The sequence below is a fragment of the Lepisosteus platostomus genome, chromosome 23 (assembly GCF_059453375.1).
Source record: "Lepisosteus platostomus isolate fLepPlt1 chromosome 23, fLepPlt1.hap1, whole genome shotgun sequence".
Taxonomy (NCBI): Eukaryota; Metazoa; Chordata; class Actinopteri; order Semionotiformes; family Lepisosteidae; genus Lepisosteus; species Lepisosteus platostomus.
In genome coordinates this window covers 6,110,900-6,133,973 of record NC_142633.1, presented here as the reverse complement: position 1 = coordinate 6,133,973, position 23,074 = coordinate 6,110,900, and the positions used below count along the sequence as shown (strand labels likewise).

Here is a 23,074-nt window from a genome sequence, read left to right as displayed (position 1 = left end):
GTGTGTGTCTACTTATTAGCTTAGCAATCAAACATCCACTACCAACTCTCTCCATCACACAGTTCCACACCAACAGATCAGCCTGTAAACCATCAATTTCCTGTCTAAGGAAGGCTCGTGGTTCCACTGCAGACAAGATGAGGAAGACCAAGCTGTGTAGGAGACTAAGTATGTGTAATGTTCTGCTGCTTCAGGTAGTGTAAGCCATAGCCCATTTTCAAAAATAGACCAAGAGCAGGCAGGAATCAGGGAGCAAAGTGTGTGCAGCAAGCAGGGGACAGCAGGTGAAACTCGGCCCATAGGCTGAATCCAAAGTAGATGATTTTCAAAGCCGGAATGCCACTAAAGAACAGCACAAAGGCTCAGCAGATTTCATCATATTATACAGTATGCTATACATAAACTCCAATTTACTGTAACAAATCTTTCCTTTTAAAGTCTTCAGTCTGGGAATCAAGTTTTTGAATTAATTTTTAACTTTAAAAAAGATGTGTCTAAGTCATAAATGTTCTAATTTTGCAACATGGGACACAGCAAGAATGAACTACAAGAAAGAGCTCTATAGAGAAATGCAAACAGTAGAAGGGATCGACTGCCGAGACAGAGAGCCGTGGAGAACAGTTGGTGCCTGAGACCACCTTTGCTGAGGGGATTATGGAAGGAGGGGCTCGTGTAGCCCTCAGCTGGGATTCAGTTAAGGACCTGATAGGCCTGATCTAGGACTTCATGCAACCAACCGACAGTCCCTTTAAAAAGGTATAGACCACATCCAATCAGATAACCACTCACCTTACCTGTCCACCACCACACCTCCAAACCCCAGCAAGCTTTAGGGCTGTCTGCAGTAACCCCAGCGCTCAGTATTGGGTTTAAATTCCTGTTGAGCTCTACTCATTCCTTATGTTTTGTCTTGGATTAGGCTTTCCTGGTTTTCAGAACTCGTTCCTTTTTGAATGCGGTTTAAGGACTTCACTTCTGGCTTATTGCTCTCATCTACTGTATCGGCTACCTGGGCTTTTGGGTTTCTGCTCTCTTTTCGACCACGATGTCTGGACTACACTTCTGGCTTTGTGTTTCTCGCCATCTGGAAATTTTCTCACCGATCTAACTCTGCTCAGGATCCAATACTCTACTCTAGCGGTTCTTCACTTGAGAAGCCACAGCCTGCGAAATTGAACTCTGCTGTGGCAGTGGCATCACTTTATGTAACAAGCTCCATGTCGCCTTAATTTAAAAAAAAAATGGAATTATACTTTATATCTTTCCAAAAAGTATGAGAGGGGGGTGTTGCCTGTGCCCTAGCTAAATTCCTGTCTGGTTTGGTCCAAACGGGCTTACTTAAAAAAGGTTCCGACTTAAGCACTTACCCTTCAAAGCACTTTGAGTTCTTCTAGAATGAAAAACACTATATGTTACTGCTGCAGCTGGTCTCAATCAAGCCCTCATTATCCAATTTCCCTTACACACCCCTTCCTTCACTATTTCAACAATCAGTTCAATAAGTTACATTGCTTGGTAGTAGGATCTCTTCCACCTCTTAAGCTCACCTCGCCCTTTCCTCCTCAGTACCTTTTTCTACCTGGTCTGGACTCCCTCAACGTCGCCTCTTTGGTGTTGATTTTGGATTAATCACTCTTGCTTCGCCCCTATCGGATTTGTTTGTCTCTCCTCTTGCCTCCTACCTGGTCTTGACCCTGCCTGGAATAACTGACCACTCTCCCTCCTCGCCTGCCTTGGATACCTCAGCTACCTCGCCTGTAGACCCGCACAGGGTTCGTAAATCACATCGTTCTTACAGAATACCAAACCCGCAACGTGAATCCCACGGATCAGGACGATACTTTCTCCATTCTCTTACACTATATTAATGAAAGGAATTATGATTGTAATTGAGGGCATTAGTAGTTTAGGTCAGTAGAGACACTGGAGACAGCAGAATACAGTTGCTCAGCTTTATCACAGTGCTGGGAGACAACCCTCTCCCTGTATGTTGTGTAAAGAGTGTTGTCAGCAATACAGGGAATTACAGGTCTTTACAAGGAGACGCGCACAGGGGTGTGTGCAGTGTTATTCATTTAGTTAAGACTAGAAGGCTTTTCGCAAATGATACGTTGTTCTGCATAGTAAAATATAAAAAATTGGTTTATGTAAAAGAAATTCAGTGAGGTTTATGTGACTTGAAATGGTGTTCTTCAGTGAAAATAAACTAAAAAAACAGGCTCCCTCCCCAAGCCCCCCCTTACTCCTCCATGACCTCTGTTTCTGTCCGGAACATTCCAAGTGCCATTGTTTAGCAACCAAGATATCTGTCACTTGGAGCCTCAGAAACCTTCATATTTGTTTTTTTTATTGTTAAATATTTCATATTGATTTATTTATAAGATATTAAAAAATCAATCTGAAATTCTTCTTCATACCTTGTCCAGAATGAATTTAAGTACAGCAGCATCACATGTGTAGAACATCTATTTCCCAACCTCTAGGGGTACACAGGGAAGTGTATACTACCTGGGAAAATCCAAATGTCTTTATCATGAGGAAAAATAGACTGATAATCTAGTATACTGCATCACATTCATTGGTTGATCCATACTCCATGATCCACGAAGGAGTGTGTAAGTTACTCATTTTTGCTGCCACCTGATCTGTTTTATGTAGTAATTTACCTTTTAAAGACCAATCCAGCCCCCTGGAAAAAGTTACAGTACTCAATCTTAGTTACTCAGATAATTCAGGTTTTCTTCTGAGTACCTTGTTTAAAAAAGATTGCTTACCTAAAAAAATACAGTGCCTAACAAATGCAATCAGACCATTCTTGTTGTGTCCCATATTGCAAATTTAGAAAATCTATGACTTAGACACATCTTTTTTTTAAACTTTAAAATTAATTCAAAAACTTGATGCCCAGACTGAAGACTTTAAAAAGAAAGATTTGTTACAGTAAATGGGAGTTTATGTATAACATACTGTATATTATGATTAAATGACGTCAAGAATTTATTATGAATTACTGACAGATGATTCTTATTGAACTTGGTTTTTGACAACTGTCTCAAACATCTGCTATAAACTCCATTTCACTAGGAATAATAATAATAATTATAATAATAATAATAATAATTATAATAATAATAATAATAATAATAATAATAATAATAATTGCTTACACTTATATAGCGCTTTTCTGGACACTCCACTCAAAGCACTTTACAGGTAATGGTGACTTCCCTCCACCACCACCAATGTGCAGCATCCACCTGGATGAATAACACAACCACGAACTAAGCTTATTGAAGAATAAACCTATTACTTGTTCCTTTGCAGCCTACACATGCTGACGCAGCTACCCACCTGAATTATTATCTTCTAGATTTCTTTTTGCTTTCTTTTGCTTTTCTTGTAACGCACTTTGAGAAGATACTCACACTGTCTCTGATGCTTTTATCTCCCCTCTTGTAAGCTTACGTCCTGCAATTGTTGTTTTATTTGGTTGAGCAGTTTGAAATGTTTTTGAGTTGTGTGGAGCTCTCTGTTGCAGTTTGTGGATAAGTTTCCGTTAATGTGACTTTCTGTTTTTTTCTGATTGCTTCCGGGGAGAGCGTGATGGGAAAAGAGGGACTATCAAGAAGAGAAAGAACGAGAACGCGGCAGGTGTAAATGTTATTGTTCAGCAATAAACCTTTACAGGAATATCTGTCTCCATGCAGTTCCCGTCCGTACAGGCAGAGTGTTTAACCACCACCGCACAAACCCTACAGTTACACCCACGTGATATCCCTCCATTATACCCAAGCACCTAGTCTTCTTCAAACCAAGCCACTCTAGAGATCTTCATGGTCATTTTCAAATCATTTCATCTTCTGCTTTCCACTTCCTTCATATCTGTAGCTTCTGCGGTGAAGCCAACTCGTGCTGTGTACCCTTTTCCTACTCATTCTGAGTCTCGTCCATCCAAATGTCAGTTGGTTTATCTCTCCACTCTGATTGAGATTCCCAAACTAGCCTCTGAATTACTCCATCTCCCTGGCTCCAGATCAACTCACTGTTTACTTTATGGCCTTTCAGCTGTAATATTTGCAATCTGTGACCTCCAACAGCAAGACCATAGACGCTGTACCTAGTGTTGAAGTTGACAAGGTCATGGCATGCCTCTTTGATTCACTTCCTTTTCCCATTTACTATTATCAGCCCCATTGGGATTGCCATTCAAAAATATTCTGGAGAAAAGATCTTCATAATTGATATACTGGCCCTTCCCCCATATGTCCTCTGTACCAAGCACCAACAGCCTCATTGGGAAACCAAGTACTGTATGTCATCACAAAAATCCTGCTGTACTCAAATGAAGGGAAATGTTCAAAACAAATAAACTGATTATTATATAAATTAATCTTCTAAATTGAATATTATATAAATAGTATTGTACAAAAAGTTAGAAAACAGATGTATGGATTATACACTTAACCCTTTAATTACAAAGGGACCCTACCATTTTGAATTATAGTTCCTGATTGTGACAAAAGAAATAGTTCTATTAAATTAGACTCTGTATCATACATATGTTTCCTTGTGAACTCATTGACAAATAGTATTAATGGATATGTTTAAATTAAGGGAGGAATTTACTGTTTGCATTTGTCTTAAGATAATACATTTGTCATTCATGTTGGGTATGATTTGGTTTAGTTTTTATTCAATTTCTTATGTTACATATTAAAAACATTTTGAACATGTTGTTTCGCCACACTGTGTCTTTTATGAAGACACTGGACTGAAACTGCAGTCACATAAGTCATTTCGCAATCTTTGCTGCAGTTCAAGAAATACTTCTGTTTTAATTTGGAAATCAAATTTTGGGGAAACAAATGAATTTCAGTTACATAAAAGCAGGAATATTAAAAAATGCAAACAGTTTCGATATACTGTACTTACAGAACTTGTTCTGTCTGCAAATGTGTCTTTGATGTGTTTTCAAGAAAAAACTGATATCTGCATGTGAAAGGGGAGTGTTGAAGGATAATATCCAATCCAAAACGTTTTAAGGTGTTTTTAGTTTTATACTGTATGTATAAATATGAAGCTGAGGACAGGCATTTACAGCCAGAGAGGAAGCACTGAAGAAATCATTACCTTGATACTCATACAGTACCTGCTGGACCAAGTGTGATTCAAAAGCTGTTTTCTTCAGAGTGTAACCAAGGTAAGTTTCATTTCATAGCTGATGTGTTACAGGTCATCATTACAGTGTTTTACAGTATTTTCTCCAATTTACAATTGTATAACCACCGTAAGTGTTGTGATTTGCCTTCAGAATGTTTTACTATACTATATCATAAGAATATCAAGAAAATACCATGGCAATGTTTCTGGGAATCATTACTATCCCACAGTACATTTACTTTAGTAAATGTCTGATACTGCTGTACACCATAATATTCCCAAGGGCAAGCATTGTACATTACTGTTACCAATCCTATGTATGGTCCTACTGCATCTTGCTTGACTAAATAATAATCACATAACTGTACATGTATCTGTCCTGTTCCTTGTTTCTCTGTGCTTTACTTGTTCTTCTGGTTTGTCTTGTTGTCTGCGGCTATATATTTCCGGGTCTCCCTTTCCTCCTCGCTCGGTATTGGGATTGGTTGTAGAGAGGCTTGCATCACAAGGTCGCCCCAAGTCCACTACCTGAGGTCTTATGTCTCATTCCGACTTCGCCCGATACCTTGAGCCCGGAGCAAACCCCCTTATTTGCTCTGTTCCTGCCGCTACACATAGGGTCCTCCCTTCTTGCCGGTCTCTCTCCACAGCTATACCCCAGATTCTGTGACAGTTAGAAAATGGATGGGCGGATAATATACTGTATATTTAATTATTAATTTTCTTTATAAAACTTTAAGCAGTATTCCATCTTTTTCATAAATGTTTTCTGCATCAGAGTCTTTAACTTAGTCACTTGCTATGGTTATTTTGGAAACGTTCTGGCATGCTCGTTTGAACTACCTAATGTTTATTATCATTATAAAATAATATAAAGTTAAAATGTTTTCTATGAACACTTGGTGTCGTTATTGCTGTAATGGATAATGAAAAGCTTGTAGCTTCATTGAACCTTTTGTAGAATATGGAAAAAGTAACACTAGTAGCTTTTAATTTAGCTCATCCAATTAGAGTGACATACTGTACTGTAAGTCATTCTTTGAAAGTCGTTCAAATCACTTAAAACCTTTTTTGTTTTAAATAAGATATATTTTCTTATTGTTTCAAATAGTATATAAAGCCACTATGTACAATTCTAACAATAAATTGTCCGTTCTCTAATAATATTAGTTTATATTTCATTACGAATAATTCTGTTACTGCATTTAATTAAAAAATGAAAAATGTCAGTTAGTGTTACTGTACAGTATGATTAGTGCAGGAAAGCACTAATGGGTTAATAAACATTTACTTGTTATGATTAAAATAGGATTTGTGCAAAAGCCACATTAAGATAGATTCACTGTGCCACCTGGCAATTCCAGAGAGTAATGTAGTCCTGCAACAGATTATGTGAAAATCTAAAAAATGTTGGATTCTGAACATTGTCTTTTGTGGTTATTAAAATAGATATCTGGAAAAAACATACAGGCAAAGCCATGTTTGATAATCAAGTCACATTATATGGACATACAGTACACAACACATACAGTGCTAATAGGAATTTTACAGTTACACAATGTTTCCAAACTAAGACATTTTGTGACCTAATAGCCTGAAATCAAGACACATTTAATTAAAATGTATTTAATGTTAATTTACATATTGTAAGTTACAACCTCCAAATGCAATGTAAATGCTCAAACAGAAAAGTAATTTTAATTGAAAATCTAGAAAAGATTTTTTATAAGTGGATACACCCCTTGGTAATACTATAGCAGTTGTAAATTAGGAAGGAGTGAACTGTGTATTGTTTATGTATAGTTTCTCACAGTGTACTTGTCTTCACCTCACTGCTGTCTTAAGAACTTATCTATATATGATTAATTTTGCTCATTTCTTCCTACAAATATAGCTTCAATCCACACTAGCATAACAATTACAAATTAAGAAATTCATTATTAATTGCCTCTGACACAACCCGCTTGATGTATCAGAATAAAAGTCTCAAGGGGAAAATTAACACAGAATGCAGTTGGTAGTTTGGCATACTGTATATTTGTGGTACTGTAGATGTAACATGCATTATTAGAATATTAGGAAACTTCTAAGTAGTAAGTACCTTCTTGTAAGTTATGTGAAAAATAATGTTATTTTGTGTATGGAATTCTGTTTTGCAGACAGACAGAAAGTTGACCTCATCTTCAGAAAGAGACCATGTCTGACCAGGTTAAGACTTCAGGAGCAGCAGACAATATGTGTGAGTATGTAGAGAACTGACATTGTTTCACAGATAAACTGTATTTGCAAATCTACAGGAGCTGTCTGAAGGGATAAAATGGCCACTCAGGGCACCATCAACTCCCATGACAGTGAGCTCAAAGGCTGAGACTCCGATATCAATGACTCAGAAATTAATCTTGAATCTGATCTACACGAATTACTCTATAATGTCAAGATTGAAAGTTTCAAAGTTCCAGAATTCTTTAACATGTCATGTAAAAGAAAACACATGAAAGAGCTCTACAGCCAGATAATATTTAGATTCTAAACAGTTCACTTAGAATAATAAATACTGTATGTAAAACAATTTCAAGTTTCTCACTGAATGTTTTGATTAATTATTTTCCCACTTTAGGAGGACACCAAATCCTAATAAACCATTACACTCTGTCCTTTTTTCTTATTGCTCTGTTTTCATTAGTTAGATTTTATATTCAATGTATTACTATTATATAATAGTCTTTTAAAGATTAGGATATTTGAAGTTGGTGAAATTGGTTATTTTGTTCACTATTTGATTATAAAAGTTGTTTTTTTTTGGAAAGGTATGGTGCTGTTTGCCATGGAAAGATCAGGGCGTATCAAGATTGGACTGCCCCCAAATAATTACAATGACAACTTCAGTGAGTATTCGAAATATGTGGGAAATCTGCAAGGCATCTCTCACGTCGCCTTCAGCCCTCAAGGAACAATGTTTGCAGTCCGTGATGCACAGCTGTATTCTGGGTCTCCTCCAGCGAATCCAGATGAGAACTGGCTGAAGCAGAAAGCTCGGTGTATAGGAAGGTCTGGGTGGGATCAAGTTCATTCCCTCTTCTTCCATCCAAACGGCACACTCTATGTTGTCATGAAGAGTGGTGAACTGTACAGGGGTCCCCCTCCTGAGAATGAGTACGTGTCCTGGATGTACAGGGTTGCTACGAAGATAGGAACTGGAGGATGGTGCTTCCCTTCTCTGTTCTTTGACCCTGCGGGTATCCTGTACACTGTGACCACAGAAGGGAATCTGCTTAAAGGAAGCCCTCCGAATGATATGAACTACATCTGGAATAAAAACAGTGAGATTATTGGAACTGGAGGCTGGACAGAACTTACCCATTTCATGGCCTTCTCTCCTGATGGCAATCTGTGGTGTGTCTCCAAGAATGGAGGGAAGATCTACACTGCCCCACCACCCAGGATTGCCAGTGATAACTGGATTGGAAGAGCACAGAATCTTGGATCTGGCTACAATCAATTCCCAATCCTCGCCCTCACGCAAGATAAAACCATAAGTCAAATTTTAAGTTTGGATTTTTCTGTTAAAGATGCAAAGATTCTTTCAAAAGAGCCTCTGACAGTTGGGCAACATGACTGTGACAACTCTACCGGCTCTGTTCCTTACACTGCAACTTTCCAGTAAGTGCTGCATTCTAAGTTGTATTTTCATTTTTCTGTATATCACAAAATACACAATGCTTACAAAAAATATACACAAAATACACTGCCAATAGATCTAAAACTTAAATTTTAGGACTGCTGGTAATCCTTTGGCAAACTTAACACAAAGATGTTTAAGGGTAACAAAATTTGAATTTAATGATGTCTGAAAATTTATTTTGAGATATTATGAAATGAAAATTCTAGTTTTAGTTGCATTTCTACATATATGTTCAACTATAACCTGTCAGGAAATCACTTGACTCTCAATTTAAAAAATGTTATAGAAGTAGGTAAGAAGAATCACCACACTGCAACACAACTGGCAGCCCAGCAGGTGTGAGCCTGGCAGTACCTGTATGGGAGACCTCCGGAGAAAGCTACAGTAAGGTTGCTGCTGGAAGAGGTGTTAGTGGGACCAGTGTGGGGTGCCCACCCTGCAGGCTGTGTGGGTCCTAATGCCCCAGTATAGTGACGGGGACACTATAATGTGAGACAGATGAGACATAAAACCGATGCCCTGAATCTCTGTGGTCATTAAAAATAACAGGGTGATTCTCAAAAAGTGTAGGGGTATTACCCTGGTGTCCTGGACAAATTTCAGATTGGCATTTAACAATCATGGTCTCCCAGTAATCTCCATCTATGAACTGGCTTCATCTCTCTATTCTCCTCCCCATTGAGAGCTGCTGTGTGATGAGTGTATTGGTGCACTCTGGCAGAGCTACTCATTGGTGGTAGTGGAGGGGAGTCCTTGTTACTTAATTATTATCATCATCATCATCATCATCAATGTACTGCAATACATTTAAAAAACTACCAACTTACCTTCCTGTCCACTCTATATATGCTGAATTTAATGATGATGTCATGTGGGCATTTTCGGGCTTGAGGAGAATTAGAATGTGTGACAGGAAAGATGAAGGAACACCAGCAGAAGCTACAAATACTACTAACATTGCAAAAGAACAGACAAAAACTTGCAAAGAAACTACTTTGAAACTGTTGAATCCTGAGTTTGACTCTACCCTAGTCCTCCTTCGTGAGGATTTTGCATGTTCTTCTCATGGTCAATGGCTTTACTTAGATAGATAGATACTTTATTGATCCCGTGAGGGAAATTGCAGATGCACCATCAGCTGTCTGTGTCTGGGAGGTTCCACACCTGGAGAGTGTCAGCAGGTTTGGGTAGCCTTTAGTCAGCCACAATTTGAGCAAGCAGTAACAACATGAGAAAACCCTCTCTTGCCATCTTCACTATCTCTGAAGTACATGAAATTCACCCGGCTGGTATGCCAGGCAAGTACTTGCACAAGTCCTCCTTCTCCCAGTGTGGTGCAGCCAGGTTGATACAGTCTGCAGCTTTGAAACAAGAAGTTGTAAAATAGAAAGTGATTTTTTTTTCAGGTTTTCTGAAACTGTTACCCTGGAAAGCTCTTTCACCCATTCTCATGGATTTACTGTGGAAGTTGGCGCATCAACAACCTTTAAAGCTGGAATCCCATTGTTGGCTGCGAATGAAACCACAGTCTCTATTAATGCCAGTACTACTCACAACTGGAGTTTTACAGAGACAGAAAGGAAAGAGGTACAGTATGTTCCCAGTACTGGATTAAGCTATTGAAGATGAATGGTGCCTTTAAGCCCTCTGGGCTGTTACTCAAAGAAATTGAGCAAGACATCACTGTTTTGTATATGTGGAATGGAAGAAGAAAACAGGGCACTTGACTAACATGGTGACTTTGATACTAGAACACTGCTGTTATGCACATTTTAACTACAACTTAACTACACTCCTTAAATTGCCTTGTTTGTTTATTAAGTTCAAGCACATCTGAAAAAGGCTCCACAGATGAAAGACTGTCTCTTTCTTTCCCTTTCAGCATGGAATAAACCTTTACCTCTTCCTTTGTTTTTTTTTATTGCCATAACCAGTGAACTGCTTTAGCTTACTGGTTTTGAATGCTGTATTTGTCCACTGTTTTCTGAAAGCAGAGACCCCAGCCAATGGCTTTTGCTTCTTTCATTGCAGATTGTTAATACATCCAGCCTGAATGCTACAGTGCCCCCTGGGGAGGCTGTGAGATTCAAGGCTGTAGTCCAGAAGGGGATCATTGATGTTCCTTACACAGCGAAGGTGCTCACTGTCTTCGGACACCAGACCACTATCACTGGGACATGGACTGGAGCTTCAGTTTCGAAAGTGGCAATAAAGGAAGAGCCTATTGTTAACTAAAACAGTTTAGTAGTTACATGCATGCAGATACTTTACCTTACAGAGCATTTTTTATAGGCAAATGCCAGTAATTTAACATTCAAAGCTATTTAGCTTTTGCTGTTATCTAGTAAAATGGGTATTTCCTTCAACAGCATAAGTATACTAATTTGCTTAATTTCTCTCCGATCAAGGAATTTATTTGAATACATTTCTCTTTTAAACTACAATTTGATATGATAATTAGAACTAATTGTATGCCAAGCCATTTGTGTTGGATTGTTCAGAGCTATTGCATTTAATCATCTTCATTATACGGTACTTGGGTTTTTTGCTTAATTTTTGTAATCATTAAAAAATGATTATGAAATAATTTCATTAAATTATGATATTAAATTTCATTTCAATAATCATTTTGGTGCCTGGAACATAATTAGTATTTTTGTAATACTAAATAATTTAAAATGATAAGTGCGTCAATAAAATATTTGAAGGGTGTATGTTTTCTGCTTGTCTCTCTTTTGTCTTGTTGACTACCAGTGTCCAATTCCGGTCCTGCAGAGCCTGAGTGCAGTTAGTTTTCTGGGTTACCTCTTTCTAAAGATTGGCATTTAATAAACCAAGCCCTGGTTCTTGAAGGCTTAAACGTGAATTCAACTTTTTTAAAGGAGTTTATGATGAAAGCTCAGCTGTCTGTAATTTGTAATTAATCAGGACGTTACTTTCTCACTCAACCATCATAGATACTGTACATTATCTCCCTCTGTCCCTTACATTTGTCTTTCGCATCCCTCTTCCACCCCATCTCCACCTCTGCAGCTACCCCTTGGTCAGTGTTCTCTCTGCATGGCCTCCCAGAAGGACTCTAGCCTCCTCGTCCTATGTCAGGAGGTTAACCCTGAGCCAAGTGGGCAAAGTTATCTTAACTTTCATTACTCGACCTAATAGTTAAATCTCTGTCACGGGAGCCGGTTCTATCGTGAAATACCGTGAAATGTAGTTAAAGACTCTATGCGAGACAGTATAATCCGGAAGTGACTGGAGTAGGACATCAGGTAGGACACAGCAGGATCAGGGTGGGTGGAAACACAGGGGGTGGTGACGGCAGTGATCTGGTGCAGGGGGGGAGTGCAGGCGCACGAGTCCGAAAGGAAGTCAAGTAGGGGAAATCAGGGCGCAGTCTAAGGTCCAGGTGCCGGGATATCCATCCAAGACAGACACAGGGAACAGGGAACGAGGAATACAGATAGTTAAAACATTGACAGGACAAGGCGCTCCGAGCCCCAAGCTCAGAAGGTCAGGACACCGTGGTGAAGCCTGTGCTCTCGGGCCACTCCTGTGCCCGGTGGTAGGCGGGCTTCCGGGCATCCGTCTTCCAAAGCTGAGCCCAAAACTATGGAGACGCCAGGCTTCAGTAGAGAAAACAGGATAAGATACAGCTGGGACAAATACAACTGGCAACACATTGGAAAACGTAGGAGCGCCCTCTAGAGGAGGGATGATGGCCATCACAATCTCTTAGAAATCAGAATGCTATGAAATGAATGGGAACCTCCCTTTTCTATAAAATCCATTCACTAACCAGTAGATTGTGTTTGTAACCCAGGGATTCTCTATATAGGAAATCTGAGTTTCCTAAAAGCAGTAGAATGGCAAGTTCTCTTAACAAAGTTCAAATACTGAACTTGAATCTGGTCATAAAATCTGATTAGAACAAGGAGCTTTAGTCTTCTGTCTTCCTCTCTGTCTTCTCATTCTCTTCTCTTCTCTCTGCTCCTACTTTCCTCTTCTCTCTGTAGCTGCCAGTTTTTCTTTTTCCTCTGTTCCTTCGATGAATTTATGGTTTCCACATTATTAGAAACCACTGAAGAACTTAGATCCTGTCCTCTACAGGAAGATCTACTGTTTTATTGAACAAATGCCTCTGGGGTTTCCTTCTTTGGTACATTGGATCAGGGGCATGGAGAGGGCACAAACTATGCATGCCACTCCTCTAAGCCTGATATAGTGATATGCTTTCTCTCTATGAAAGAGAAGGCAATACTTCATGCTTACTCAGAAGTGCTTCATTTTTAACCACATTGCTTGGTTGTGCACTATAATCTAGATATACTATCTCATGAGAGAGAGGGCAACTCCCTCTCAGTCCTTTGTGAACTGTGTTGCTTAAATTCCTCCCTGCTTTATTTCAGTGCTGCAAATGGGTGGCTTTCATGGTTCAAGGGTATGAATGTTTCCTGGTTGTATATATGGGTAACCTACTACCTATAATAGAAAGCTTTTCTGTGATGCAACCCATTGATCTTTCAATATTGAATGTATCCCTCTTCTTCCATCCAGGAAGCAGCCTCTTAGATGTGGTAGAAAGTGGTGAATTTTACAAGGGTCCCCCTCCTGAGATTGTTATGCATACAAGCATTGTATCTAATAAGTCACTTTACACTTATTATAATGTAGACCAAGATGGCTGTGTAACATACATTTTGTATTCAGATTCAAGTTTAAAAAATTGTTCCTATAAAATGAGATGGCTTGAAGTTAGTTCAGTACATTTTCACCTTCCAAATCATATCAATTTTGATGCTTCCTTGACTCTTTGCTTTGCCATAGTATTTCATTACAAAATTAATGACCCAGAGTGCATAAACCAGCTTGCAGTTTTGTATTTCACTAGGGTATGCAAGAAACAATGTTCATTATACCACCCCACAAATTGCACAGTGTCCCTTTAATTACTTAAAAACGTAATTCGGACACGTCTGTAAAACAGCTTGCACAATTAGTATATTAACTTCCCTTGAGTCTTTTTGTTTAGTAATGATTTGTTGTGTTAATCCAACATATTGTAAGAGATAGGACACAAGCCACTACCTTTAGTGTTTTTTTAAATTAGAAAGTTGGCAAAACACATGCAGGCAAAGGCATATTTGATAATGAAGTCATTTTACATGGACATACACAACACATACTGTACAGATCATTTCAAACTGCAGGTAATTGCTCGCTGTTGTACTGCTCAGTTTATAGAAACTCTATATGCTTATAGAAAGTCTAAACACCGTTTCCAACTTAAACATTTTGCGAAATTGCAAACAAGACACATTCAATCAGAATGTATTTCACGTTCATTTATATACTGTAACACACAACCCCAAGTGAAAGGCAAACATTCTGAAAAGTCATTGCAAATGAAAATCTCGGAAAATGGGTTTTATAACTGTACACACCCTTTAGTGATAGGACCTGTAAATTAGGAATTAATTCACTGTGTACTGTTTCGGTACACTTGCTTGCACTCTACCTTCACCTCACTGCTGTGTTTTAAGATCTTATCTACCTAAAGTATAACTGATTCTGATCATTTTGTTCTGCAATTAAAGCCTCAACACTTTTTTTACCCAAGTGATCGACCTGCGTTTGCTGCTTCCTGAACCCGCGCTAGTTTAACAGCTGCTTCCGACAAAATGTGATGTATCAGAATAACGGTGTCAAGGGGAAGATTAATCTGTACTTCGAATTTAGAAAAATTATCTGTATCTGTGGGTTATATATTTATTGGGTTATATTAAAAACTGATCATTACATCAACACACGTATTACACAGCGTCCCTTTAATTTGTTTGCAATGTAATTCGGGGTTCTATTAAACATTTTGTATTTTTGTATATTTGGAACAAACACAGATTAAAGCTCTGTTTGACAATATATGCAGTACAGAATCACAAGCTCAAGGGCGCTATTGACCTGATTCTGCAATCCTGTGTCATAGTCGCTGGCTCACCGGCTTTGTGTAGACTTGTGATGTGGAATGAGACTCTCGGTACACAGTCCACGCAAGACTTACCCACACGTATATATTTATATACAGCTCACATTCGTAAACGGAGCATTTCAAACTGCGGGTATTTTCTCGTTGTTGTACTGCACTACAGTACGCCATCTCTTGCATCTGATTCAATATTGAAAACCCGTGACACTTTGCTTTATTTAGGGTATAATGATCGTCTGTCTGGCGTCATTGGTCTGTTTTACACACACGGGGCGGAGCTCAGGGTTTAAAAGAGGGGGCAGCTGTACAAGCTGTGTGGTTGGTTGTTTTAGGGTTGGGGAGTTGAGGTTGAAAGGTGCCGGATACAGGTCCACCGTGAGTCCTGTATGTTGTTTTAAGAAGCGTTTTAATATTTATTTTTAGCTTTGTTGAACGAAAGAGTTGCGTATTGTTTTGATGTGCACCCGTCCCTGGATTTATAAGCATAAGCTTTCCGAGTTTTAGCTATAGCTAAGCATGTGTTTTCACGCGTTTTTCGCGTTTCCGAAAAATTCCCAAAAAGGGAATCTTTCGTAGTCTAACGGAAAGTGCTATCCTGACCTCTCAAGCAGTTCATTAGTGCGTCTGTGTTTTTATTACTTTAATACTGTAGGGGCAAATAGAATGGCTACTATATCCTAAGGAAGTACACTCCCAATGATGTTTTTTTTTCTCAGTTCTGGAGAGGGCTTTCAGTTGCCCGAGGTTAAGAAAAGTGTGAAGGTCAGAGTAACGTGAATTGTCACCTTCAGAACAGCGTGAGGGACTAGTGTAGTTCCCTGCTCTTTGCTGTTTTAAGATCTGATCATTTTTTTTAAATTTGTCACAATTATGCCCCCTACTGTTTTTCACGGTGTTCTGCTATTCTTGCTCAAGGAATAGTTGCTGCTGATTTTTTCATTGACTCAAAGATAATTGGCTGGGAAGATGTATTTTTATATTGTTAAAGTGACAATTTTAATATGGACATCCCTATGAGAAAGGGATCACTCTTAAAATAACTACTTTGGCTGTGGAACTGTTTTGCAGGTGCATAGAACCCTTACCTCCTCTTTGGCAAGAAACGACAACCTCAACCATGTCTGACCAAGCTAAGACTTCAGCAGCAGACAATATGAGTGAGTATGTGGAGCTATGGTGCTGTTTAGGTACCAGAAGCATCTTGATCTTCCAAACTGGGTTGCCACTTGGACAGCTGCTCAGTGGTCATCTTGAACCTGGGCTTGCTGTTGCAGTAATGCTTGAAAGCACACAGGTTTTGCCTTCTCTTCCTGTCCTGAAAGGTGCCTCATTTGTAAGTAGAGGATAGTGTATATACATTGCTCCTGACAAACAATGCCATCTCATTAATGAGAGAGGGGGTCCATTCCTTTTTTTGGCCTGAGGTGCTTTGGTGGTGCAAATGGGTGGCTTTCATGGCTCAAGGGTGTGAGTATTTCCTGGATGTGTGTTTGGGTAACCTAGTGGTCTCCTTCAATTGTGCAATAACCTATTGGTGTTGGGCTGGATTGTGAAAGGATGGGTTTTCCCCTCCATAGTAGGCTGCACTAGAAACCTTGATTGTATTGTGCATGAAAAGCAGTTGAGGCTGTGAGAATCAGCTGAGACCTACTGTAAATGTTGTGATGGATCTCTTTCCATATTTGTGTTCATAGGTGTGTTGCTGTTTGGTGTTGAGAGCTCAGGATTTGCCCAGATAGGATTACCCCCAGTTGACTACAATGAAAGCTTTTTTTATCATGCGAAACCTCTTGGAAACCTGAAAGACTTCTCTCACATCCTGTTCACTCCGACTGGGGTAATGTTTGCAGTCCGTAATGCAGACGTCTATGCAGGGTCTCCTCCAGTGAATCCGGATGAAGACTGGCTGACTACAGCCAAGAAAGTTGGCAAAGGAGAATGGGATCAGTTTCACTCCCTCTTCTTCCATCCAGAAGGCAGCCTCTATGCTGTGACAAAAAGTGGGGAATTCTACAAGGGTCCCCCTCCTGAGAATGAGTACGTGTCCTGGAGGTACAGGGTTGCTACGAAGATAGGAACTGGAGGATGGCTTTTCCCTTTTCTGTTCTTTGACCCTGAGGGTATCCTGTATGCTGTGACATCAGAAGGGAAGCTGGTTAAAGGAAAACCTCCCACTCAAAAGGATTCCGACTGGCTCACTCATGCTGAAACTGTTGGAACTGGAGGCTGGGCAGAACTTGCCTATTTCATGGCCTTCTCTCCTGATGGCAATCTGTGGTGTGTCTCCAAGGATAAAGGGAAGATCTACTCTGCTCCACCGCCAAAGCTTGCCACCGACAACTGGCTTGAAAGAGCCCAGAATCTTGGCATTGACTACAATCGCTACCAGATACTCGCCTTCACGCAAGATAAAACCATTAGGAAAATCATAAGCTTGGATTTTGAAGTCAACGTTGCAAAGATCCTTTCCAATGTCCCTCTGACCGTCGGGCAACATGACTGTGACAACACTGCAGGCACTGTTCCCTACACTGCCACTTTCCAGTAAGTTGATCATTCTTGATGCTTTCTATAGTGCAAGCTGGCCTTCCCACACAGGGAGACCCTAAAAGCCGGCATTTAGAGGTGTCTGAAACTGTATTCCAAGGTTTTGTACAACAACCAAAGCTTTTCCCTCAAATTTGTGGAACTATGTTGGTCCCTGTAAAATGTGTGGAGATGTGAGGCAATTGCACTCTGCTCCAGCATCCAGGATTCAGTTCTGCCTCAGTCCAGTTCTGAGCTCTTGGCGTTCTGAAAACCTTCCTGTACATCCACGTACTTGACTTCATTTGACGCCTTTCAAATGAAGACCTTAACTTCCTGCATCTTCTAAAATTGCAGTTGAATGAAAAATGGGAGAGGTTTTGCTAAGATCCTTTCGAAGGATTTCTCGATCACGGTTTGACTCCTGATCAAGAGCTGACGACAACAGTTTATCTTTTAGGTAATTGATTTAGAAACCAATTCCAAGAACACACCTGCACAGATGTGCTGGTTCTGGGCAATATTATCTACTCATTTCCTTTGTGGCTTCTGAAATATTAGCTATCAGGTGTGGAAAGGGCTCTTGAGCCTAAACTCTCAAATTTCTGGATCACTCTGTAGTCCACAACCTACTATACAATATTTCTTGTTTACAGCTTGACAGAATGGTAAATAATGCATTTCATGTTCAACTGGTTAGGTTTTCAGAGTCTCTTACCTTGGAAAGCTCCTTTTCCCATGAGCATGGATTTACTGTGGCAGTTGGGGCATCGACAACCTTCAAGGCTGGAATCCCAGTGATTGCGGCGAATGAAACTACAGTCACCCTGGATGTCAGTACAAGTCACACCTGGAGCTTTACAGAGACGGAAAGGAAACAGGTAGGTTTTCAGTGCTGGATATTCCTAAATGGAAATGCCCATTAGCTCAACATGCTCAATTAAGGTGAGATGGTTGCAGTGAGGTGTACGGAACATGTAGTTCTATATTCAGAATATAGACTTGGATTTTGCATCCCCTTCAAGCTATTCATCTAGCAGCATCCAAATAGATTGGGGGACTCTTGGGCAACTTCACTGAATACTTAACACTTGAGTTTACACCTTCCTTTTCTTCACTTGACAACTGAGATAGAAGAGATTGAGAATTAAGCTAATTTATGGTTTTGCTTGAGTGCCCACTATCCAACTTCAAAATGAACATCCAAGAGCATCTTCTGAGTAGTTACAAAAGGCTGGTAGAATACAATCGGCCCCTGGTAATTTCTCTTCAAGATGCTTAAAGAGGAACTGTAACCATTTCTTAAGACTTTGCCTCTGTCCCTATTGGTCTTCCTGAAGCATGTTAACAGCGGAGTGAAATATTCAGTTACTTTGGTTCTGTGTTTTCTATATATTCCCTCTTCTCTCTAAGGTATCTCCTCTGCTTTTTGTATTACTGGAAAATGCCTTTTCTGTGGTGATCGCTAACCTGGCCAGGAATCTATCCAGTATATCTATTGTACCACAGGTTTTGCACTTCCTACTTGGGGCGGGGAAGGTGTCTGAAATACTCTTAAAAATGTTGACTCTGTAATTTGAGTCAAATCCTTAAAGAAAATCCCTTTATAAGCAGGGCCTAGTTCCTGCTCATGTACATAAGCTGGTGGGAATCAAGAATGGTTGGATTATTATTCACAATACCCCGTTCTGCCTGCAGTTCTAATTGCAGCTCAAACTTCATGCCTGGGTAGCTTGCTCCAGAAACCGCTTGGTAACTTCCCAAACTCCCATGTACATGGATAATAGGGGCAGAGGGGAAGAATAGCCCTGTAGTTGTAGAAATCAAATATTCTTCCCTTACAATTAAATCTATCCCCCCCCCCCCCCGGCTTCTTTCTAATTGTACTTCCAAAAGTGAACATGCCAGGTGTTGATTTGCTGTTTTGTCTCCTGAAGGTTGTTGAGAGCTCTACCTTGAGCAGCACTGTGCCCCCTGGGAAGGCAGTGAGGTTCAAGGCTGTTGTCCAGAAGGGAACACTGGATGTTCCTTACAAAGCGAAGGTGACCACCATCTTTGGATACGAGACGGTTATTACTGGAAGATGGCTTGGAGCTTCAGTGTCCAGAGTGGGGATAAAGGAAGAAATCCTTGACCTCAAAAAGTAGCCATAGATCTGGCAAAGACCTGTATGAAGCGTATTCTTCAATAAAGAGGCAAATACTAGCAGTTGTGAAATTTTAATCTGCTTTTGTGCCATCTAAGAATATAAATACCATATACAGTGCTGTCCATATGTATTTGGACAGTGACAATTTTTGGTTTGGCTCTGTACACCAGCACATTGGATTTGAAACAATGACTATGAGGTTAAAGTGGAGAATGTAAGCTTTAGTTGGAGGGTATTCACATCCCTATTGGGTGAACCATGTAGGAATCACAGCCTGCTTTAATGGCATTTACACTTCTTTGGTCCTCATGTTTAGAGAGGACAGCAACAAACTCCCGATGCAAATGCCACATCTAAAATAGACTCGAGACCTTTTGTTGGCTCTCTGCACATGCACATGAGTTGGCTCACTGTAGAACTCATGATGCAACACGCAGATGGCCAAGAAACAATTGGGCAGCCAATTGTCCAATTACTTTTGGTCCCATGAAATGTGAGGACTATGTATAAAAAGGAGCTGTGATTCCTATATGGTTCACCCAATATATATGTAAATACCCTCAAATTTAAAGCTGACATTGTGCACTTTAATCTGTTTTATTTCAAGTCCAATGTGCTAGAGCAGTGGTTCTCAAACTTTTTGGACCAAGTACCACCCCTACTCCAACCAAAGCATCCAAGTACCACCTACAAGTCATCTTCTCATAGGAACCCCAGAAATTCTCAATGACTGACATGAGCGCATGTGCGCACACACACACTCACACATACATATAATAAACTTTGTTTGATATATTAAAATGTGGCTTCTCAAAGTGTTTTACAGAAAAACAACAAATAAAACTAAAAAAGCACCATTTCAATGAGAGGGGTGAGCCTGTTTAGTTGAGCAAAGCAGATGTGAATTAATTTTTCGAGCCTTGATACAATTCACAACAGTCTTAACAGATTTTAAATTGTCAGGCATTTTCTTGACAGCAAAGGTCTCGCGGTGGATGTTGCAATGAAACCATTAATTTCTGGAGCAACTTCTCTAATTCGTGCAACTACACAGCTGTGTCGGCTTGTCATTGCTCTAGCACCGTCTGTACAAACTCCGACATTTTATCCAGTTGGTGCCATTCTCTTCGATAAATTCATTCAGAAGCTGAAATACGTGCTCTCCTGTAGTTCCTGTTGGTAGCGGCTTACAGAACAGAAAGTCCACACGGGACGTACCCTCAAACTCGTATCTAACGTAAACGAGCAAATTGGCCAAATTGACTACAGACTCATCTAATTGCAGTGGAAAAACATCTGTTCATCTTAACGCGCTCTGTCAGCGTACTTTTGATATAATCCTTAATTTCAATAATTCTATGAATGACTGTCTTTTGGGGGGGGGGGCAGCAGGTCGAGTTGTTCAGCATCTTTTTCTCCACACATAATAGTGTGGGGCTTACCTGCTTTAGCAATCCACAAGCTTGCATTTTTCCACGTTTCCGTTTTTATTTCAGTGTTTATTTTAAGTATTTATTTCATGCGCAAATTAACTTAGAGTTCTTAAATATTTTTCACGCTTTCCTGTGCTCACAAGATTACCAGCGTTCGTAGCATGCATTTCTATGCATTCCTGTGTTTACAACGTTGGCATTGTTCCAAAATCACGCACATTCTCCTTTCTCCCTATTTGCTGGAGATACAGTAAGATTTTTTTAAATACAATTGGTCACTTGTGTCCGTAGCACACATTCCTATAGAGTGGTATAGAATTACAGAGTATCTCTTGTGTCCACTGAAGTATTAGCGCGCACTGTATCGTAGTGCGTAGTGCGTAGGCTGCGTATTCGACACGTATAAAAATACAAAATATGAAAACCCGTCCCGATTTTTTCAGCGCACACAACACAGTTCCAGGGTCATTTGGCGTACCACCTGGCGGCACGCCATGTACCACTGCAGGTACGCGTACCACAGTTTGAGAACCATTGTGCTAGAGTATGGAGCCAAAACAACAAAAATTGTCACTGTCCAAATACTTACTGTAGAAACCAAGAAATTCGAGCCTGAAGTGTTTTTGTCCAGCCAAGCTTTATTGTATGCATACAAGGAACCACAATAAGCACATAACGGTTATAGTACCTATCGTAGCTCAAAGTGGATATGGTCCTACAGAACTTATATATATATACACACAAGTCCCCCCCCCACTCCTGTCTTTGATGTAACCGAAGGAAATAGAAACCTTTCTTTATCATCAGGAGTTTAGTGTAAACATTTACCATTTGGGTAAACAAAACAGAAAATGCCTGCCCGGGACAGAATCGGGCCTTACAGCACCAAACAGAAAATGCATGCCTGGGACAGAATCGGGCCTTACAGCACCTAGATAGAGAGTGCCTGCCCGGGACAGAATCGGGCCTTACAGCACCTAGATAGAGAGTGCCTGCCTGGGACAGAATCGGGCCTTACAGCACCAAACAGAAAATGCATGCCCGGGACAGAATCGGGCCTTACAGCACCTAGATAGAGAGTGCCTGCCCGGGACAGAATCGGGCCTTACAGCACCTAGATAGAGAGTGCCTGCCTGGGACAGAATCAGGCCTTACAGCACTTACCCACAACTGCACCGGTGCCTCCCTCGGGCCAGGGAATTTCTGCTTTCTCGGCAAACTTATACTTAGGCTGTACTCGCTGGACAAGGGAGCCTCCCCACCACAGTACAAGAGAGTCGGGACTTTTGGAAAGAGGAGTCCTTACCTCTGATTTTGTGCACAGAATACCGTCTCGGGTGCTGGGTGGGAAAGTCTCGTGTCATTGGAGTACCCTGCTCACAGTGCCAAATTGTAGAAACCAAGAAATTCGAGTCTGAAGTGTTCGTTCGCCCAGCCAAGTTTTATTGTATGCATACAAGGAACCACAATAAGCACCATAACAGTTATAGCACCTATCGTAGCTCAAAGTGGATATGGTCCTACAGAACTTATATATACACGTTCCCCCCCCTCCTGTCTTTGATGTAACTGAAGGAAATAGAAACCTTCCTTTGTCATCAGGAGTTTGGTGTAAAGATTTACCATTTAGGTAAACATTCACCATTTGGGGGTAAGTACAGGGGGAGGAAAAGCCTTTGTGATCAAGCAGGCGTGATGATTACAGTTCAGCATGTAAGAGCCATTAGCAGGCTCCATCATTACGTCCTGCACTGTAAGTGTTTGGAGAGTAATCCAGTTGAATATGGTATGCTACAATGTTTTCTCCAGAGGTTTAAGGAAGAGCTCTGAGAAACCAGACATGAGAAACAGTTCTTTAGAAGACTGCTGGATCTTCTCATCTGGTCAATCCAGGGTCTGGTCAGTTCCACTAGATCAGTTTTGTCCAGATCTTGAGTTATACAATGATTGCTCTTGCAGAGAAAGGTTAAATGCCATTCACTGCTGAAACAAGGAGAGGACTTAAGCATGAGGAGGTCCTGAGCCAAATAACCTCATTTTAGCTGTTCTGGCTGTGATTGCACTTTCTCAGCCAATTCACATGATGCAGCTTCCCATAAATTTACAGTATAAATATTGTCCAATGGGACCTGACAAATTCC

At 40.3% G+C, this 23,074-nt stretch overlaps 2 protein-coding genes across 2 annotated transcripts; both read left to right on the top strand.

The window, feature by feature from the left end:
- Positions 1–5,104: 5,104 nt before the first annotated feature.
- On the top strand, positions 5,105–11,378 carry LOC148641918 (uncharacterized). The gene is made up of 5 exons (XM_088617244.1): positions 5,105–5,200; positions 7,320–7,399; positions 7,968–8,820; positions 10,249–10,429; positions 10,874–11,378. Exons 2-5 carry the CDS (start codon positions 7,357–7,359, stop codon positions 11,075–11,077), a joined length of 1,281 nt encoding a protein of 426 aa, XP_088473370.1. The 5' UTR covers positions 5,105–5,200; positions 7,320–7,356; the 3' UTR covers positions 11,078–11,378.
- A 3,772-nt stretch (positions 11,379–15,150) lies between these two features.
- On the top strand, positions 15,151–19,556 carry LOC148641917 (uncharacterized). The gene is made up of 5 exons (XM_088617436.1): positions 15,151–15,209; positions 15,894–15,982; positions 16,520–17,369; positions 18,052–18,232; positions 19,289–19,556. The coding sequence occupies exons 2-5, from the start codon at positions 15,943–15,945 to the stop codon at positions 19,496–19,498; spliced, it is 1,281 nt and encodes a 426-aa protein (XP_088473562.1). The 5' UTR covers positions 15,151–15,209; positions 15,894–15,942; the 3' UTR covers positions 19,499–19,556.
- Positions 19,557–23,074: the final 3,518 nt, after the last annotated feature.